Source organism: Sus scrofa, chromosome 4, assembly GCF_054392235.1.
Source record: "Sus scrofa isolate SSC_HxYL_T2T_F1_AM1 chromosome 4, Sscrofa_HxYL_maternal_Yorkshire_Landrace_v2.0, whole genome shotgun sequence".
Lineage (NCBI taxonomy): Eukaryota > Metazoa > Chordata > Mammalia > Artiodactyla > Suidae > Sus > Sus scrofa.
In genome coordinates this window covers 24,913,437-24,932,273 of record NC_139386.1, presented here as the reverse complement: position 1 = coordinate 24,932,273, position 18,837 = coordinate 24,913,437, and the positions used below count along the sequence as shown (strand labels likewise).

The following is an 18,837-nucleotide window of genomic DNA, read 5'->3' as shown; positions in this document are numbered from 1 at the left end:
ATCATCAGGTGGCTCTTATAAAGCTTGGAAAGCCCTGCTTTCCACCAGCATAAGTGATATAGAAAATGAAGGCTTAGTTCCTGTAGTCTGCTTGCCATTTACTGGCTTGGGCTAGTGAGTGTTTAACAACTAATTCTCTGGAAAACAAAACAACGCAAAACAGAAAAGCCTACTTTGAAAATTTTGCTGATTTCTATTGAATAAATACTTCAAACATAGTCAGTTTCAAGTTATCAACATGAAGTCACTGAATGTTGCCTGAGTTGGGAAGAGAATTCACAGTGAACGACTTGTTCTCCAGATGCCCTGTGAGCAACCTCCAACATATTGCTATCTGTAAGTCAATTATGTTGTTTTTCTTTATCTGTAGATAAGATTGATAATATTTATCTGACCAAATTAATTTGTGTCAACATAAAAGGATTTAAATACTTTTGTAAACTGTTAAGATATTAGTTGCTTTTATTTATTTTTCTCCACCAAATCATATGCATCCTGTAAGCCATATTAAAAGCTTTCTAACACCTGATGTACTGTCTAGAACATGATAGTTGCTTATAATAGGTGTTTTGGAGGGTATTGATAAATAGGTAAGACTGTGTACCATGCTTTATATTGGTAGATTCACAATATTTTTATCTTTATAAAACAAACTTGCATGAAAAGTAATTAGACTTGTGGTTATTAGAGGCAAGGGGTGGGGGGGAGGGGAGTTGGATAAAAGTGGCCAAAGGGTACAAACTTCCAGGATAAGATAAATAAGGATAAATAGGGATATGATGTACAACATGATTGATATAATTAACACAGCTATATGTTATACATGAATGTTGTTAGTAAATCCTAAGAGAGTTCTTATGGCAAGAAAAAAGTATTTTTTCTATTTCTCTAATTTTGTATCTACATGAGATGATAGATGTTCCTAACCTTATTGTGGTAATCTTTTGATGTATGTAAGTCAAATCAAATCATTTTGGTTAAACCTATGCAGTTTAATTGATATATATGTCAATTATATCTCAATAAAACTGAAAGAACAAATACTAGTGAAAAAAGAATACACAAAATTCTAGTGTGATATGTTGAAATGAACTATGCATAATCTGTCAGTGGGGGAGGGATAATTTGTGCTGTTAATTATTCTGACACTGATGCAGATGGCTAGTTGTTCCCTATTAGCCTCTATTCCTTTCATTCATAGCAATACAATTTTTATCTGGACATATTAACATCCTGAATAAAAGACTGCATTTCCCAGCCACCAGTACAGCCAAGTTTCATGTGACTATAATCTGACAACTGTATATAAGCAGAATTGTCATTAAAAAGTTTTGAGTAAGGAAGTATTAAGCACTATTATTGAAGAATACATAGGTGTTGGGGCAGCAAGAGAGAAAGCTAGGAAACCAGGTTGGAGTCTAATGTAGTAGTCTAGTTAAATCCAGGAAAGAGAGGCTAATTGTTACTACTCTAGGGGATTAATAGTAAATATGGTGAGAAATAGTAAGATTCACAATACATTTTGATTAAATATTTGTCTTTTGATTAGATGTAAGTTACTAGATATTAGACATAAGTTGCTAGCATGACCCCACAGTTTTTGGACCTGAACAACTGAATGAATTGTTGCCGTTTATTGAGAAAGACATGAAGATGAGAAAATTTGAAATTCAGGGAAGATACCAGGTTGGGAAAACATGATGGATAGTTACTGTAAAATAATTACAAAATTGCCACCATTTCTTCATCCCCTCTCCCACATGCCCATTGCCAGTGTTTTCATGCCCTTGTCTAATTCTGATCCTTGGTTTGTTTGTGTGACTTCTTTTACCTAATGGGATGTTAGCAGACCAAATCAAGCAGATCCATTTAGGTTGATTATAAAATGCATCCTTTTTTTTTTTTTTTGTCTTTTTTGGGCTGCACCTGTAGCATATGGAGGTTCCCAGGCTGGGGGTCAAATCAGAGGTACACTGCAGCCACAGCAACATGGAATCTGGGCCGTGTCTGTGACCTACCACAACTTAAGGGCAATGTGGAATCCTAACCCACTGAGTGAGGCCAGGGATCAAACCTGTGTCCTCATAGGCACTAGTCGGGTTCGTTAACTGCTGAGCCATGACAGGAACTCCCCAAATACAACTTCTAACCTTCTTTCTCCTCTTGTATTTTCTATCCCATTTTGAACTATCACCTGAGTCACTCAACACGATGTGCTAGACAGAATTCTAAGGTGGGTTCCAATATTTCCACCCTCCGCATGAGTACAGGTGGAACCTATGAATATGATACACTAGTTGCCCCCTTCAGTAAGTTACATTCTATGGCAGTAGTAATGGGACAGTTGTTCCTGTGTTTATGTATACTCTATAAGGACCCCTTGTTAGCCAACTGGAGGGAAAGTCTGAGAGAAGTGCTCTAGCTAAGCTGGAAGAAAGCCAGGTTCTGAACTACTTTTGGGGGTTGTGGTGGATGGTAAGGAACCATAGGCAGACTATAAAAACTAAGAAAAATCCATAATCAATCCCTGGAAAGAAAATAGGTATCTCAATCATACTGCTGCAAGGAAATAAGTTCTACCAGCAACCAGTAAGCTTAGAATAGGATTTTGACCTTAGGTGTTAATCACAGTGCTAGCCAACCCTTTGCAGCCATGTGAGGTCTGAGCTAAGAACCCAGCTGACCCCTGCCAGTTTTCTGACCTAGAGAACTATGAGATTATAATCTGTGTTGTATTAGTCTGCTAAATGGTGGGGATTTGTTATGCAACAATACAAAATCAATACAGATGGGAATGATCATTTTGTGGAAAAAATTCCTTTAAACATCCTTATGAGAAATAAATGCTATAAATATGTCAACTCAGAAAAGTATAATGAAGTATTGTATGAACCATGGCAAGCGATGGCTATTGTTTGACAGTTATGACTAAGAGACCCTACTATCAGAGATCTATTTGTAAAATGAGAAATAAAATTTTCAGTTGAAAGCATGCTGTAAGGAACAGAAGTATTAAGTGACTTCAAAGGTGGCAGATAACCAAAGTAATTATTATAAATGCAAATGAACATGAAGAAAATTATTTTAAAATATTCAGTTATTTAACTACATAGTTGGAAATATCATCATTAATATAGTAATTTGATAAAAAGAGCAATGAGTAATGAACCTTTAGTTATGTGAGTAATGTTAAGAGTCTGAAGCCAGTGCCTTAAGGTCAGTTCATATTCTTTTACCTGCAGAAACAACAACATGATGTTCAAAGAGTATTATTAATTAATATTGCTTCAGATTAGCTTCTTGCGTTTATTTTGATTTTCCGTCATCTATTTCTTATCTACATTAGCCAGTTAATTTTTAAAGAACTAAGATTATACTACTTCACACCTATGACCAAGTGAAAAACAGCTTTCTGCATTTTTTCTCACATTGGCATTCTATTAATTAAGGTTTTGACAACAGCTTCTCATATTTACTAGCATTACAGGTTCACCATTTAAAAATATAATCGAAAGGGTATACAAAATCTAAAGACTATGCTATACAAGATAACATATCACACTAAGTAGGAAAAGTATAATTTTTATTGGAATATTTAATGATTTGTAAACTATCTTATCCTATGTGGTATTGGGAAAAGAATTAAAAATCCATCTTAAGGCTGATAATACAAGTACTAAAAATAGGAAAAGAATTAAAAATCCATCTTAAAGCTGATAATACAAGTACTAAAAATGGGATTCAATGACATAATTATTCCTCCATGCAGAAAAATCATTTTATCTAATACAGTATGTATACCCATTGAATGAAAATGATTCATGCTGTTTATTATTACTATTAAGTTGATCTGTACATTTTATTTTACCTATATTTATTTTTTATAATATTAAAAGGTGCTTTGTTAGAGGACATAATTATTTTCATAAAGAAGAAACTATTTCAAATTTAATTTTCTATGATACACTGTCATAGTCAAATAGTAAACATAAAATTATATTTTAATAATTTACCACATTTTGGTAAGGGGGAATTAAGATAAATCCACAAATTCCTTAAACAAGCTCATAGCATACCTTTCTTTTAAACCACTAGTTGTATACTATCAATTATAACAGCTTATCACAATGTATGCTCCTTTTTTTTTTTTTTTTTGTCTTTTTTTTTTGCCTTTTCTAGGGCTGCTCTTGCGGCATATGGAGGTTGTAGCCACTGACCTACGCCAGAGCCACAGCAATGCCACATCCGAGCCATGTGACCTACACCACAGCTCACTAGCTCACTAGCAACGCCGGATCCTTAACCCACTGAACAAGGCCAGGGATCGAACCCGCAACCTCATGGTTCCTAGTCGGATTCATTAGCCACTGCGCCACAATGGGAACTCCACAATGTATGTTCCTTAAGTGTATGAAACACAAAAACTATCTTTAACATATAATTAGAATCTTAAATTAATCACCATCTCAATTAAACTTCATTCTAGCACTCATATCACAATAATAAATTATACCAGTTGATAGACATGACACATTTAGCAACATATATAAAAGAAGGAAATTTAATATGAAATGAGATTATATATACTAAGTTGAATCATCCTATTTCTGAAGAATAAAATACAATCATGAATTCCACCCCACCTTTTCCATATGAAGCACAAAGATTAAGTAGGTCATATGTCCACTGGCTTTACCAATTTTTTTATTTTCAGCTTGCTTTTCTTTTTATGCCATATGAGCAATTTCATACTTTTGAAATGCTTCATAAGGAAACTGTTTACTTCAAGAAAGTAAAGATTTTAAAGCAGAGAAAAATTCCTAAAAAGTAAAAATAACATTAAGTATCATTTATGGGTTTTCTCAAATAAAAAGGCCAAAATTTCTCTTAAAACTTATTAATTTAGTGTGAATGTCTGTGGTTAAACATAGCCCACATCTATCTTTTAATGTATTCCTTGGAGTTTTAATTCTTTGAAAGTGGGAAATGCATTAAACCTTTCCTCATTACAGGTAAAATTACTAGATAGCCCTATATATTAGTTAAATTTACCAAGCATTTATTACGTGTTTGCAATGTGCCAGGAATGTGCAGAAATAGAGGGTAATTTACAAAACAAGTAAAACAGATTCTGTACTCTCAAGCTTCTCACAGCTTAGTGTGAGTGAAAAATACAAAATAGTATAATGTAATATTGTGCGAATGTGTATTCATATCTGAGCACATAGAGAAAGATCATTGTTGGGCTTAAATCTTTGGATTCCGTAAATGACTTTCTGGAAGTAATTAAGGCCTGCACAAAGCCTGGAAGGATAAGAAATAACTAGGCCAGATAAAGAGGTGTGTATGGGTGTTCTCAGCAGAAGAGCTAGAGATTTAAGAATAGAATAGTTTAAATAGCATAGTATATGTAGAAACTTAATACGTGTTCATGTTACCATTTCATAAAAAATGATGAAAAATAAAGCTAGATTTTACTGTTGTAGATGTTTTCTCAAAGTTAAACAATAACATTTTAAACGTGTCCCATTTCTGTGCAGTGTAACATATACAACATCTACAATGAGTGTGTATATGCTACACTGTGCAGAAATAGGACACGTTTAAAATGCTATTGCTTAACATTGAAAAACATTCATAGTGTTGATAGTACTACTGAAGTTTTATTGTAAATGCAGTGAAAATGACATATCTTCCTGGGTAATAGATGTAAACTTGAAAATTAATAAATTCTGGTGTATACTCAGCTAAATCCACATGTTCATTATAACACTGTCTTTTAACTCCATTCTGAAAATGATGGTTAAAGACTGATTTTTGTAATCTTCTAGATTGGAATTCTGAACACTTCCAACTGTTAAAAGAGAATATAGCCATTGTTTTGTAGTAACTTTGAGTGGAGTATAGTCTATTGAAAATATTGAATCACTATGTCATATACTTGAAAACAATTTAATATTATAAATTGACTATACTTCATTTTAAAAAATAAACAAAAGGAAGAGAATGCCCTCATGACTTAGCCAGAAGGTCACTGGACACTACAGACAAAACCACTGCTGGGGTTAAATACAGGGACCCATGCTACAGGCAGGCTGGATCACAGCTGCTCACACCATCAGATAACCAAATCATAGGGAAGAGGCTCACCAAAAAGCCAGACTGTGGAGAAACAGACATTTGGAGGGACCTGCCTGCAGCTGACAAACCTTCTGGAAGGCCAGACTCCCAAAGGCTTCAAACTTAGAGGCTACTGTTTTGGAAAAGCCAGGACATAGCTGCCCATACTCCATGAGGACTCAACATTGAAGACAAGTCTCCCAGAGGGCCAAACCAAACAGAGCCTGATTGCCAAAGATCTAGGTCATCAGAGTTAGGCATCTCAGAGGACCATGTCATTTGGGATGGGACTTTGGCAGAGCATGGTGGCCTAGGTCTCGTAAGACTGAACCACCCAAGGTCCAGATCCCCTGTGATAAAAATTCCAGAGATAGAACCCCCCAATGAATCTAGCTATGACGGATGGAGAAACCAGAGGATAGTGCCATGGAGATCAAGGCCAACTAAAAATTATATTCCATAGGGTGAGACTACACAAGAGAGGACCAGTGGAGGGCAAGCTATTGAAAACAGGACCAGCAAACTAGACTGGGGAACCAGCGAGGGCAGGTTCCAAATGAGGATGCTATGAAAGGGCAATGAGGGAGATAAGACCTTATCCTAGCTCCCGGTACAAGACCTACCTCCTGCTCCTGAAAATTGGTGGCTTATAAGGCCAAGAGATGCTGGAGCAGAGGGCTGGCACCAGTAGAGGGAAAGGAGGTAGGAGAATACTCTCATCCTCTGCCTGTAGCTCAATCCAAATTTCAGGACAGGGAGTTACCTGGGATAAATTGGGGAACTGCTGGATTGAGATGTTTCAGTACTGAAGTAGCCAGGCTCTGTGAAACCTTAAAGGCACAAAATTTGAATTTGATCAGGAGACAAAAAATGTCTTTGCATTTATTACATCTCCTTGTATTATTTTTAAAGATATAACTCATTTATTCTTAAAAGTATTTAAAGTGAAGATCCATTAACTTCTTTTATGAACATAACCTACCTTCATTGCTAGAAAACTATTTAATATATGTAATTTTATTGTATAAATTTCCCTTGCTACAATTCAACTGTCTTGCTAGAAGCATAATTGACTTCATTCTAAATTGCAATCTCACCATTAATTTCATGGAACTGCAATTTAAATTTTTAAAGCTTAGAAATTGAAAATAATGCCTAAAATAAAAAAAAAAGTCATTTGACATTCTCAAGTAAAAAGTTTTTAATAAACCTGATGGATAGCTAAAATAGAATATTAAATAGAATAAACTTCTACATGTCGTGTTTAAAAAGAACACAGAATATGTAATATATACAAGAATATATTACAGCTTTGATGTTTCATATTGTTTTAAAACACAGCATTATCAGTAGTTCTTATAATGATCTTTTTTACTAAATTTTATGTGATCATTTTAAATATAATGGAATTATAGTTTATAGTTAGGTATCAAATATCTCTAAAATGGATACAGCTTACATCTTTAGGGCACCTAAACATTTTTACATGAAGATTAGTGCTTTGTTACATTCTTGCTCATTACAACTTTTCATAAAATTTTCTAGGGTGAGAAAAATCCATGTCAGATATTTAGCACTGTGATCGACACAAAGAAATCAATAAATGTTACCTTGCAATAGTACTGTTATTAAGCAAATTTTTGTTTCTGAATTAAAACGTGAAAATGATTTAATGGAAAATTTGTGAAAGCTAAGACTTTTATCCCTGTAATTTCTTAATTACTTAGTCGTACACATCAACAATCATTTTGGCATAATAGCTACCTTGTATTCCAAGTGGTTTTTCAAGACTTTTTATGTCCTTTTCTGATCATTGAATTGGATCATTGATCTATGCTAAAATTATTCATTGAGATTCTCCCAGACATTAAACTAACCAATTCATTTAATATATAATAATGTTTAATGATGACATATAAAATGTATATAATGCACAGTATGATTGGATTATATTACTTTGTTCCAAAATGAATAATTCTAAAATGGTAGGATGGCCCGTGGTCTATCTTTATGATCTTTCACCTATAAAGAATGATTATGCATCTCTAAAAGTAAAATGTAAAAGGACTCCATTGTATGAAATAACTCTCAACAGAACTAGAATATATTTTGAATTCTGTCTGGCAGATTTAGAAAGACAAAAGAAAATTTCCCATTGAATGCACCACAGAATACAGATCTTAGCAGTTTTATCCTGGTTGAAATTTGAAAAATGGTCATGTGACTATTCAATACAGTATACATTATTATTTCTCAAAATTGATGTCTCACAGAAAACAGTTTTACTCACTTATTTTTATTAACTTTAACAAACATGTGAAACCAAAGTCCTATGAAACAAACTTAGGGAAAGAGCAATAAGAAAATTTAAGTGTATGAGAGACAATAATGAGGAAAAATAAAGATACACAGCTAGATATTAATGGGGATTTTTTTCCATAGAAATTTAATACCTTGCAGATTTGACTTCGAGCAGTTAAGAGCTCTGGAATTCAAAGTTTATGAAACAAGGATATCACCTCCATGGTTTTAAAGCAAACGGTCTGAAGCAGGGCAATAGAAGTTTGTAACAACAGAGAAGCTCTGTGAAGATCACACACAATTTACATTTATCAATCGTTTATTCTACACTGGATTTGCAATTGGAATTGCAATACATATTCTAGGGCTTCACTCCACAGTCTGATTCAGGATATGTAATTAGGGCCAAGAATTCTACACTTTAAACTCTCCAGATGATTCTGATGCATGTGGTTCAGTGTTAGCAGTTTGAAAAACACAGATAAGTGCACAAATATCATTAGTATATAGAGATCTCATAAATTCTAGTATACAAGGACAAAGTTTCAGGAAACTTTAAAGGATAAAAGAAAATAATTAGCAAATGATTATATAGAGGGAGATAAAATGAAAGTAAATGAGATTCAGACATTAGGATCATCCTGCAAAAAAAAAAAGAAAAGGCAGGAGTTCCTGTCATGGCACAGTGGAAATAAATCCAACTAGGAATCATGAGTTTGTGGGTTCGATCCCTGGCCTCGCTCAGGGGGTTAAGGATCCGGTGTAGGTTGCTTGGATCCCATGTTGCTGTGGCTGTGGTGTAGGCCGGCAGCTACAGTTCTGATTAGACCCCTAGCCTGGGAACCTCCGTATGCTGCGGGTGCGGCCCTAAAAAGACAAAAAAAATGCAAATGTAAATTTAGAGGACAGGTTTTGAAATTTCATAACTGAAGTTTTCTGGACTTCACAATATACCACTTGGCCTTGACAGTGTCACTGGCTTGTAATTACTCCCTCTGTAAAACGTTATATAGTATAGCACCTGTTGTGGTAGGACAAAGGAAGCCCATCCCACCCCGGGGAACACGAATATCTCTGGAACCTATGGATGTGTCATATTACATTGCAAAAAGGACTTTGCAGATGTAAATATGTTTAAGGAATTTAACATAGTTGGGTCTGCCAGGATAATCAAGGCTAATCAAATGACATAGGCCTCTAGAGGCTGAGAAACGTCTCCAGCAGAAGTCAGAGATAGGAAAAGATAGTAGTTGAGAGATGCATTAAGAAGGGGAAGTCAAATATGAGGATTCAATGCACCAGTGACTGGTTTGCATATGCAGGCCTCATGAACAAGGAAGAGAGGGGCCTCTAGAAGCTATTAGAAATAGATTCCTTCCAGAGCCTTTTAATAGCCTAACCAGCTGACATTTTTATTTCAGCCTTGTGAAACTCTAAGCAGAGAAATTAGTGGAGACCACCAGGACTTTTCAGCTACAGAACTGTAAGAGAATATATTTTTGTTGTTTTAAGCTGCTAAATTTGTGGTTGTTTGCTATGGTAGCCATAGAAAACTAACACCCATGGTAGAAGATACCCATCATAAACCAATACCTGAAGATGTTTTGAGGCATGATGACCAATCTCTCAATACTACTTAGATGTTTAGTACCATATATTTTAAGTCAGGATCTCCCAAACATACATTTAAATGTCATGAAGATATATGCATTCCTTTTCACAGAAGCAGAAGAGACAGAAATTTTATGTATATTTAGAATCAATACAGAGCTATGAAAATACTCTTGAGACTGTTTCATGAAATTTGACAGTCAAACGAGAAAATATGGCAACATTATAATTCATCTTCCAAGTCTACAATTTTAGTATTCCTTGTCCTTGTTGAAAAAATAACCTAACTTAAAATATCTTTATACTTTGATGAACAGAGTACAGGTTCTCTATTATGGAGACTTTAATAGAAAATTATTGTATTACTAACTCCTTTAATATTGCCAAAATTACACTCAAAATTAAACCTTTGTGTTTGGAGTGTTTTAAACTATGAATTAAGTTGCCAAGATAAAAATATTCAACTATTGTGAAAGCACCTTAAAAAATAATGATTATTACTATCACAATGGAGGAAAATAAATCTTGGAATGCATCCTTCCCAGTAGACAAAAGACAGTTCAGAAATATATTAGGTAGAAAATAGTGTTAAAAACTGCTGCAATATGAAATTATTTAAGATGTAAAAAAGAGACAATATTTTTACTCAATTGTTTGCTAGAGGATATTTTCTCTCCTAGGGAGAAAGCACTAGATGAAATGTTTAGTTGAGAACTTTTCCCACATGCCAACTGTAAACCTTTATACTAAAGCAATTCTATTTTATATGTATGTTTTCTAATCTGAACTTATATTTTGAATTATTATGCGGTATAGAAAGTTGCTGCCCCTACTACTGTGTTTGTATATTTCTTCTGATGATATTGGATCTGTGTGGTGTGTTCTGGTAATATGGTCCTGGGAGCTGGGTTGAATTCCGTTATGCTCTTCCTACCGGTAATGAAGGGACTCCTCCCTAAACTGGGTGAAATTTTGTGGTCAGGTTTCATAGAGAAGAAATTACCACTACATGATCTCAGTATGAGGCCCTCAGGAACAGGTTATTTTTGCCTTCAGAATCTTTTTTCACATTTTAAAAAGGGAAAGCAATGCAGATTATGCATCTTTTAAACTATTTTTAAAAATTTTTTTAGAAATCTTTTTTTTTTTAAATTATAGCTGATTTACCAGGTAGCAGAGCCTGTGGTGCACCTCATTATCAAACAATATTTGTATAGTGAAAGATGCATACCCACACTATCTGGGATAAATAAATATAAAGCTTATAGAGAGCCTCCAATCAGTTCACATTTTGATACTGAATGAGTTTGTATCACACTTCGAGGGAACAATCCAGTTTCAAGTGCTTTTTTGGTTTTTCTCTTTGTGGTTAAGGGGCTATAGATCTGTGGGACTGGAAAGGCTGGATTGTCTAAAAAGCAAAATGTCAACTCTGGGCTTTTCTCTTGATTCTAACTTACAGAGAACACATGTTATCCGTTTATTTTATGGCAGAGAGGTAAAGAACAGAGGAGATCTGTGTGGAGACTATGATGCCTCAATCTCAAAATAATGTCTGGTTTCCTCCTACTCTCACATTTCATTCCCTTGTATTAAGGTCTAACCCTATAGTGATGTCATGATCTCATCTCCTAAGAAAATTTAAGGGAGAGATTTTCCTCTCTCTGGGAGCACTGTAATGCAACATTGAAACCTACTAGGTATAGGATTTTAATATGTATTGATGATTATTGAGAAGGTGAAACTTAGTACAGTATTTGACATAACAGGATGAACTATGTCTTACATCCTGGTGACTTTTCTTCTATTTTCACCCTAGAGAATTTTGGTTTTACTGCATTAAAATGGGCAGTGTTCTTTTATATTACCATCACTTACCTTCATAATATACTTTAAATCCATGAGCACTAACTGCAAAATCACTGGTCAAACGTAGTGAGAACACAGATTTGGTACTTGTCACTGGTGGTGGCAGATGGAATCCTGTTAACCTAAAAATGTAAATGGAATTAACTGTTAGTTATAGCCATTTTACCTAACATAAATGGAATCAGATATTATAGACATGTTACCTAACAGAGTTGAAAGACTATTGAGTCAAGTTTCTGAACCCCAAGCTTTGTATAAGTGTGTATGTGTATGGTGTGAATTAATTTATGACATGTTGATTAAAACATCACTCATCAAAAGCAATTACTATAAGTAGATATAAATATATATGTGTGTGCATTACTATTTATCATATCTATAACATATATCATCTATACAAAAATACCAATCAGGTCAAACTTTGGGAAATAAATTATGGGATTATATGTTTGCGCATATTTTATGCTGTTGATTTTTAACAACATTTAGGAGACATTTTTGTCATATTATTTTCCTGAAAGTTTAATATATATATAAAGAGTGGGATATATGTAGTAAAGTTTAACATTAAAGGAAAAGATCTAAATATGAAATCTTGAAAATGAAATGTCTCCGAAGATAAGTGATTTTGTTTTATCAGATTCTAAAATTCTAGTAAGTCCTAATAAAATTAACAGTAGCAAATTATTTTTTTGGTTAATAATGCATAAGTTTACATAACAAATATTTGTCTGGTATTTTTGCCTGCAATTTACTACTTATTTTGCTAAGAATGTTTAGCATATACTTGTAAGCTTGATTATAAAAAGGTGATTTACAGGAGTTCCCGTCGTGGCGCAGTGGTTAACGAATCCGACTAGGAACCATGAAGTTGCGGGTTCGGTCCCTGCCCTTGCTCAGTGGGTTAATGATCTGGCGTTGCTGTGAGCTGTGGTGTAGGTTGCAGACGCGGCTCGGATCCTGCGTTGCTGTGGCTCTGGCGTAGGCCGGTGGCTACAGCTCCGATTCAACCCCTAGCCTGGAAACATCCATATGCCGCGGGAGTGGCCCAAGAAATAGCAACAACAACAACAACAAAAGACAAAAGACAAAAAAATAAATAAATAAATAAAAAATAAAATGGTGATTTACAAATGACACTTTATAAACTAGAAAAGAAAAATTAAAAATGAGAAAAAGCACATTCGTGGGATGTAATATTTCTAAACCTAATGAAGATACATAATTTAATTTTGTTCTATAAATTGCTTTTTAAATTATTTTCTCATTTTTATTCTTAATATGAGTAAGAATTAAGAACTTTATGCAGTAGTATTATACATTTTTTCTTTATATACTCGCTATTTTTGCCAACATTATATAGGTAGGATTAGTCTATACTGAAATTACCATATATTTTCATTTCTGAATAGCAGCAGTTCTCATTTGTCTCAGGCCTATTTACTCTAAAAATTTATTAAGAACCCCAAAGAGATTTTGTGGACTATATCAATACTTTATTTAACGTAAAACAGAAACATTTTAAAATGTGCATTTATTTATTTAAAGGTATCCAGAATAAAGCCCATTACATGTTAAGTAATATTTTAATGTGAGATAGCTATCTTTTCCAAAACAATAAGTGAGAAGAATGAATTTTGTTCATTGCAAATTTCTTTTACTGTTTGGCCTATTAGTAGAAAGTAGATGGATTATTACATCTTCATCTTTATTCAATATTTTGCAATATGTTATTTTGTTTGATAGGATGAAACTTGACCTCACATATTTAGTTGTAAAAGGGAAGAGTGTTCTAATAACTTTTCCACATAAGAGTGGATATACTTCTTTGATACTACACAAAAACTTGACTAGTTATAATGCTGAATTCAAGCTATCAATTAAATTTTGTACGCTGTAACAGTAAAATCCTTTGATTTACCTTGGTTTATAATAGATTTTTTTTTTCTTTTTTTTTTTTTGCTATTTCTTGGGCCGCTCCCCCGGCATATGGAGGTTCCCAGGCTAGGGGTCCAATCGGAGCTGTAGTCTCCGGCCTACGCCAGAGCCACAGCAACGCGGGATCCGAGCCGCGTCTGCAACCTACACCACAGCTCACGGCAACGCCAGATCGTTAACCCACTGAGCAGGGCAGGGACGGAACCCGCAACCTCATGGTTCCTAGTCGGATTCGTTAACCACTGCACCACGACGGGATCTCCTATAATAGATTATTTTTATTCATGCGTTTTTTAATATTATGAGTTGGTCATTTGAAATATATTGGTTTATTCAGATAAAGAGATCTTCCAAATATTGATACATTTTAAAAAGAAAATATTAAACCAAATTTATTTTTCTTTCTACTGATCTCCTCAGAAAAATCTTTAAACCACAAGACAGCTCTAAAGCTTACAGTGGTAGGTTGAAGTTCTCCAACATTCTAAGTTTTTATGTGAAAACTCAGATTTCATTACTGCCAGCAAATCCTGTCAGTTGTTTTCTTTGACGTAACAACTAAGGTTCATTTTTGGGGGGGGAGGATGAGGGAGAAATATATACCAAATGCCTAGGTGTGCCTAACCACAGTTTATCTGTTAGTCATTCTTTCAAATAAAAATACCGTTTCATGAAAAAAGTGGTTAGTTTAGCTGACAACTCATACAGTTTTTCCATATTTTGGTAGGCATAACAAGGGTTTTATTTTACATTTTTTGCAATTTTTCTCATTTTGTCACATAGGTCACTGAAAAGAAGAGTACCACAGAGTGAACATTTAATGAAATAATTAGTTGTAACTTCAATACAAAATGGTTTTTTTTTTTTTTTGTCTTTTTAGGGCTACACCCACAGCATATGAAAGTTCCCAGGCTGGGGGTCAAATCAGAGCTGTAGCTGCCAGTCTATGATGTAGCCATAACAACGTGGGATCCGAGCTACATTTGCGACCTACACAACAGTGACCTACAGCTCACTGCAATGCCAGATCCTTAACCCACTGAGGTCAGGGATTGAACCCACGTCCTCATGGATGCTAGTCAGGTTTGTTACCACTGGGCCACAGTGGGAATTCCCAACACAAACATTCTTAAATATGATTTTTAAAAATTTGTTTTGTTTTCTTGTTTTTGCACTGCAAGTGTGTGGCAGTAAAGAATACAATGACTGATGATTACTAGTACAGTTTGAAGTCACTGAGCTGTGTCAGTGCACCAGCAGTTTACCCATCATTACTTTTGTACATGAATTAAATGTCAACATAGAGAAAAGAATGAATAATGCCTCTGTAGTTTTATTGATGTTGTAGATCCCTTGAAAATGTTTCAGACTTTCAAGAATCCATAATTAACATTTTCAGAACCACTGTTTTATTGGATTCTATTGCAATAAATATACCACAATTCAGTTATTCACTCATTGTTGATAAAATTTGGGTTCTATGTACTTTGTTCACTGTGTCTTCATCAACATCCTTATAAAATCTACTCTTAAACCCTTACATAGCAATTTCTCCAGAGTATATAAACTTTTACAGTTTAAAATTGCCTCTTTTTGCTGCATAAGCCACAAGGTCCCTGGAAGGGACCTATTCAAACTATTTTCTAAAGTTGTTTGTAATTTCCTCTTTGTTTCATAGCTAGAAGTATATCTCCTAAATTGTAAACATATGGATTGCTTTAGTTATATTTTGTTAACCAATGTATATCTGTATTTTAGATAACATTTTCTGTATGAATTTAATCCTTTGATATTCATTGAGATGCCCTTTATGGTCATAAATTGTATGTGTTTAGTTTTCTTACAAAGAAAAAACATTATTTTCCTAATCCTAATCCAGGTTACCATAAATTTAAACAATACCCATTATCCTCTCACAGTTATGTGGGTCTAGGCAGAGTGTAACTCAGTTCATTCTCCACTTAGAGCCTCCCAAAGATGAAATCATGGTGTCAGCTTGGCTATGTTGCTTTCTGGAACTTCTGAAGTTTCATTTGCTTCTACTTTCAGAAGGCTGTTGCCAGAATTCAGTTTCATGCAGTTGTACTACTAGGGGCCTTGTTTCCTTGCTGGCTATTGGCCTGTGGTTATTCTCAGCTTTTAGAAATTCCCAGCATTCCATACTTTGTGGTCCTCTTCCTTCACCTCTAGAGTTAGCAATGACAGTCCAAGATCTTCTCATTCTTCACATCTCTGTGGTTTTCCCATTTACCTCATCTCTCTGTTTCCTCTTTTGCTGGAAGTTCTCTGTCTCTTCTGTTTCCAGCTGGAGAGAGTCCTCTACTTTTAAAGGCTCATATAATTAGATTGTGCCCAGATTGATAATTCAAACATCTTTCTATTATCTGTAATCTTAATTCCATTTGCAACATGTGATATAACATATTCACAGTTTCTGAGAGAACCATTATTCTGGGTTCATTATTCTGCCTACCATGATGGGTATATATCAGAGACTAGGTGCAACACTTAGTATATCCTTTGGTAAATTTGTTAATCCTATTCAAATGGTCTCTATGCTGACTGTATTTTCAAAATCTGCACTACTAGATACTGAAAGAGATATGCTGAAATCTCTCAATATGATTGTAAATTTTATATTTTTGTTTGTAGTTGTGTCCATTTTAAAATATATTTAGGGGCTACATTTTTAGGTATATACAAGTTTATATTTCCTGATGAAGTAGACTTTTGTCTTTATAAGATGACACACTATTTCTAAAATAAGCTTTATCTATTTGATAGTAATAAAACTATAACTTTCATATATTAGATTTGATCTTTTTACCTTCAGACTTTAGTCATCCTTGTTTTTTAAATGTCATTTATAACTAGAATACATACATGTGATTTATACTTTTATATACATAATATGTTGTACTTTTATAATCTAATATTGGCTATGTTTATAAATATGTTCAATGAACTATAATATCCATACAGAAGATTATTTAAATCAAAAACAACTCATACTGCTGAATTATCACCAATTAAACATATTTCAGCTCAAGAAATAATATACTGAAAGCAATACTGAAGGAGCTTATGCTCCCCCCCAATTCAGTAATATCTTATGCAATCCCAAGGATAACGACTCCAACTTCTAATAAACCAAATTAGTTTTAGATTTCTTAAAACTTTATATAAATGAAATCATCTAATAACATCATTCTGCCTCTGGCTTCTTTGACTCAATATGACCTTTGTATTATTGTAGCAGTAATATGGAACTTAACTTTCATTACTACATAGAATTTCATTTTATGAATATACTTTATCCATTTACTGTGGGTGAACTTTTTTTTCCTAGTTGGGTCTTTTATAAACATTACTGCCATAAGCATAAGTTACATGTTTTGTAAGCATTTCTCTTGAAAATATACCTAGTACTAGAATTACAGGGCAATTGGGTAATTAATTAGTTGCTAAATAATTTTCTATATTTTTCAACATTATTTCTTAATATAAAGATATGAAAATAAAATATTGGCCACTTTAAATGCCCAGAGTAATTTTTTTTTTTCAGAAAAACAAGAAATATTGTCAGAAAAAAAAGTACAGGGAGTTCCCTTCATGGCTCAGTGGTTAACGAACCTGACTAGGATCCATGAGGATATGAGTTTGATCCCTTGTCTCACTCAATGGGTTAAGGATCTGGTGTTGCCATGAGCTGTGGTGTAGGATCCAGCATTGCTGTGAGTGTGGAATAGCTCGGCAGCTGTAGCTCTGATTTGACCCCTCACCTGGGAACTTCCATGTGCTGAACGTGTGGCCCTAAAAAGGAAAAAAAAAAAGAAAAAAGTAGATAGTTTTGTAATGAAAGAATCTGAAAACCTATTTACTTGATAACCAAACTGTTATTATATTATGTATGAGATTATACTATGAATGATGGCCCTCCAAGATTGCCCACACTCTAATGCCTGGAATATATAAATGTGTCACCTTATACAACAAAATGAACTTTATAGATGTGATTAAGTTAAAATGTTAACAATATGAGATTGCTCTAGATTATCAGGATAGGCCTAAAGCATTGACAAAGATCCTTATCAAAGCGAGGTAGGAGGGCCAGAGAAAAAGTAGAAGATGTGAAAACGAAAGCAGAGGTCTAAGTGATATAGTTTCTGGCTGTAAAGCTAGAAGAGGAACTCTAGCCAAAGAAGGGCAAGCAGCCTCTACCATCTAAAAAAGGTAAGGAACAGGTGTATTCCCAAGTATTTGAATGCTAATCTTATATCCAGGTACTTTGCTGAATTTGTTGATCAGTTCAAGTAGTTTTGGGGTTGAGTCCTTAGGGTTTTCTATATAGAGTATCATGTTATCTGCATACAGGGACAGTTTTACCTCTTCTCTTCCTATTTGGATGCCTTTTATTTCTTTTGTTTGTCTGATTGCTGTGGCTAGGACTTCAGTACTATGTTGAATAACAGTGGTAAGAGTGGACATCCTTGTTTTGTTCCAGATTTTAGTAGAAAGGCTTTCAGCTTTTCTCCATTGAGTATTATATTTGCTTGGGTTTGCAATAAATGGCTTTTATTATGCTAAGGAATGTTCCCTCTGTACCCACTTTGGTAAGAGTTTTGATCATGAATGGATGTTGGACTTTGTCAAATGCTTATTCTGCATCTATTGAGATGATCATGTGGCTTTTGACTTTTATTTTGTTAATATAGTATGTGACATTGACTGATTTGCATATGTTGAACCATCTTTGTGAACCTGGGATGAATCCCACCTGGGCATGGTGTATGATCTTTTTTTATATGTTGGATTCGGTTGGCTAGAATTGTGTTGAGAATTTTGCGTCTACATTCATTAAAGATATTGGCCTATAGTTTTCTTTTTTGGTGGTATTTTTGTATAGTTTTGGAATTAGGGTGATGGTAGCATCATAGAATGACTTTGGGAGTGTTCCTTCTTTAACCTTTTGGAAAAGTTTAAGTAGGATGGGTATAA

General features: G+C 34.2%; 1 protein-coding gene across 5 annotated transcripts in view; it reads right to left on the bottom strand.

Annotated features, from left to right (window-relative positions):
- CSMD3 (CUB and Sushi multiple domains 3) overlaps positions 1-18,837 on the bottom strand; it is a 1,221,352-nt gene that overhangs the window by 1,029,274 nt on the left and 173,241 nt on the right. For all 5 annotated transcript variants that reach the window (XM_021090582.2, XM_021090584.2, XM_021090585.2 and 2 more), the window contains exon 3: positions 11,911-12,023. In XM_021090582.2, the coding sequence (XP_020946241.2) occupies positions 11,911-12,023 (113 nt within the window). The remainder of the gene's footprint in view (positions 1-11,910; positions 12,024-18,837) is intronic.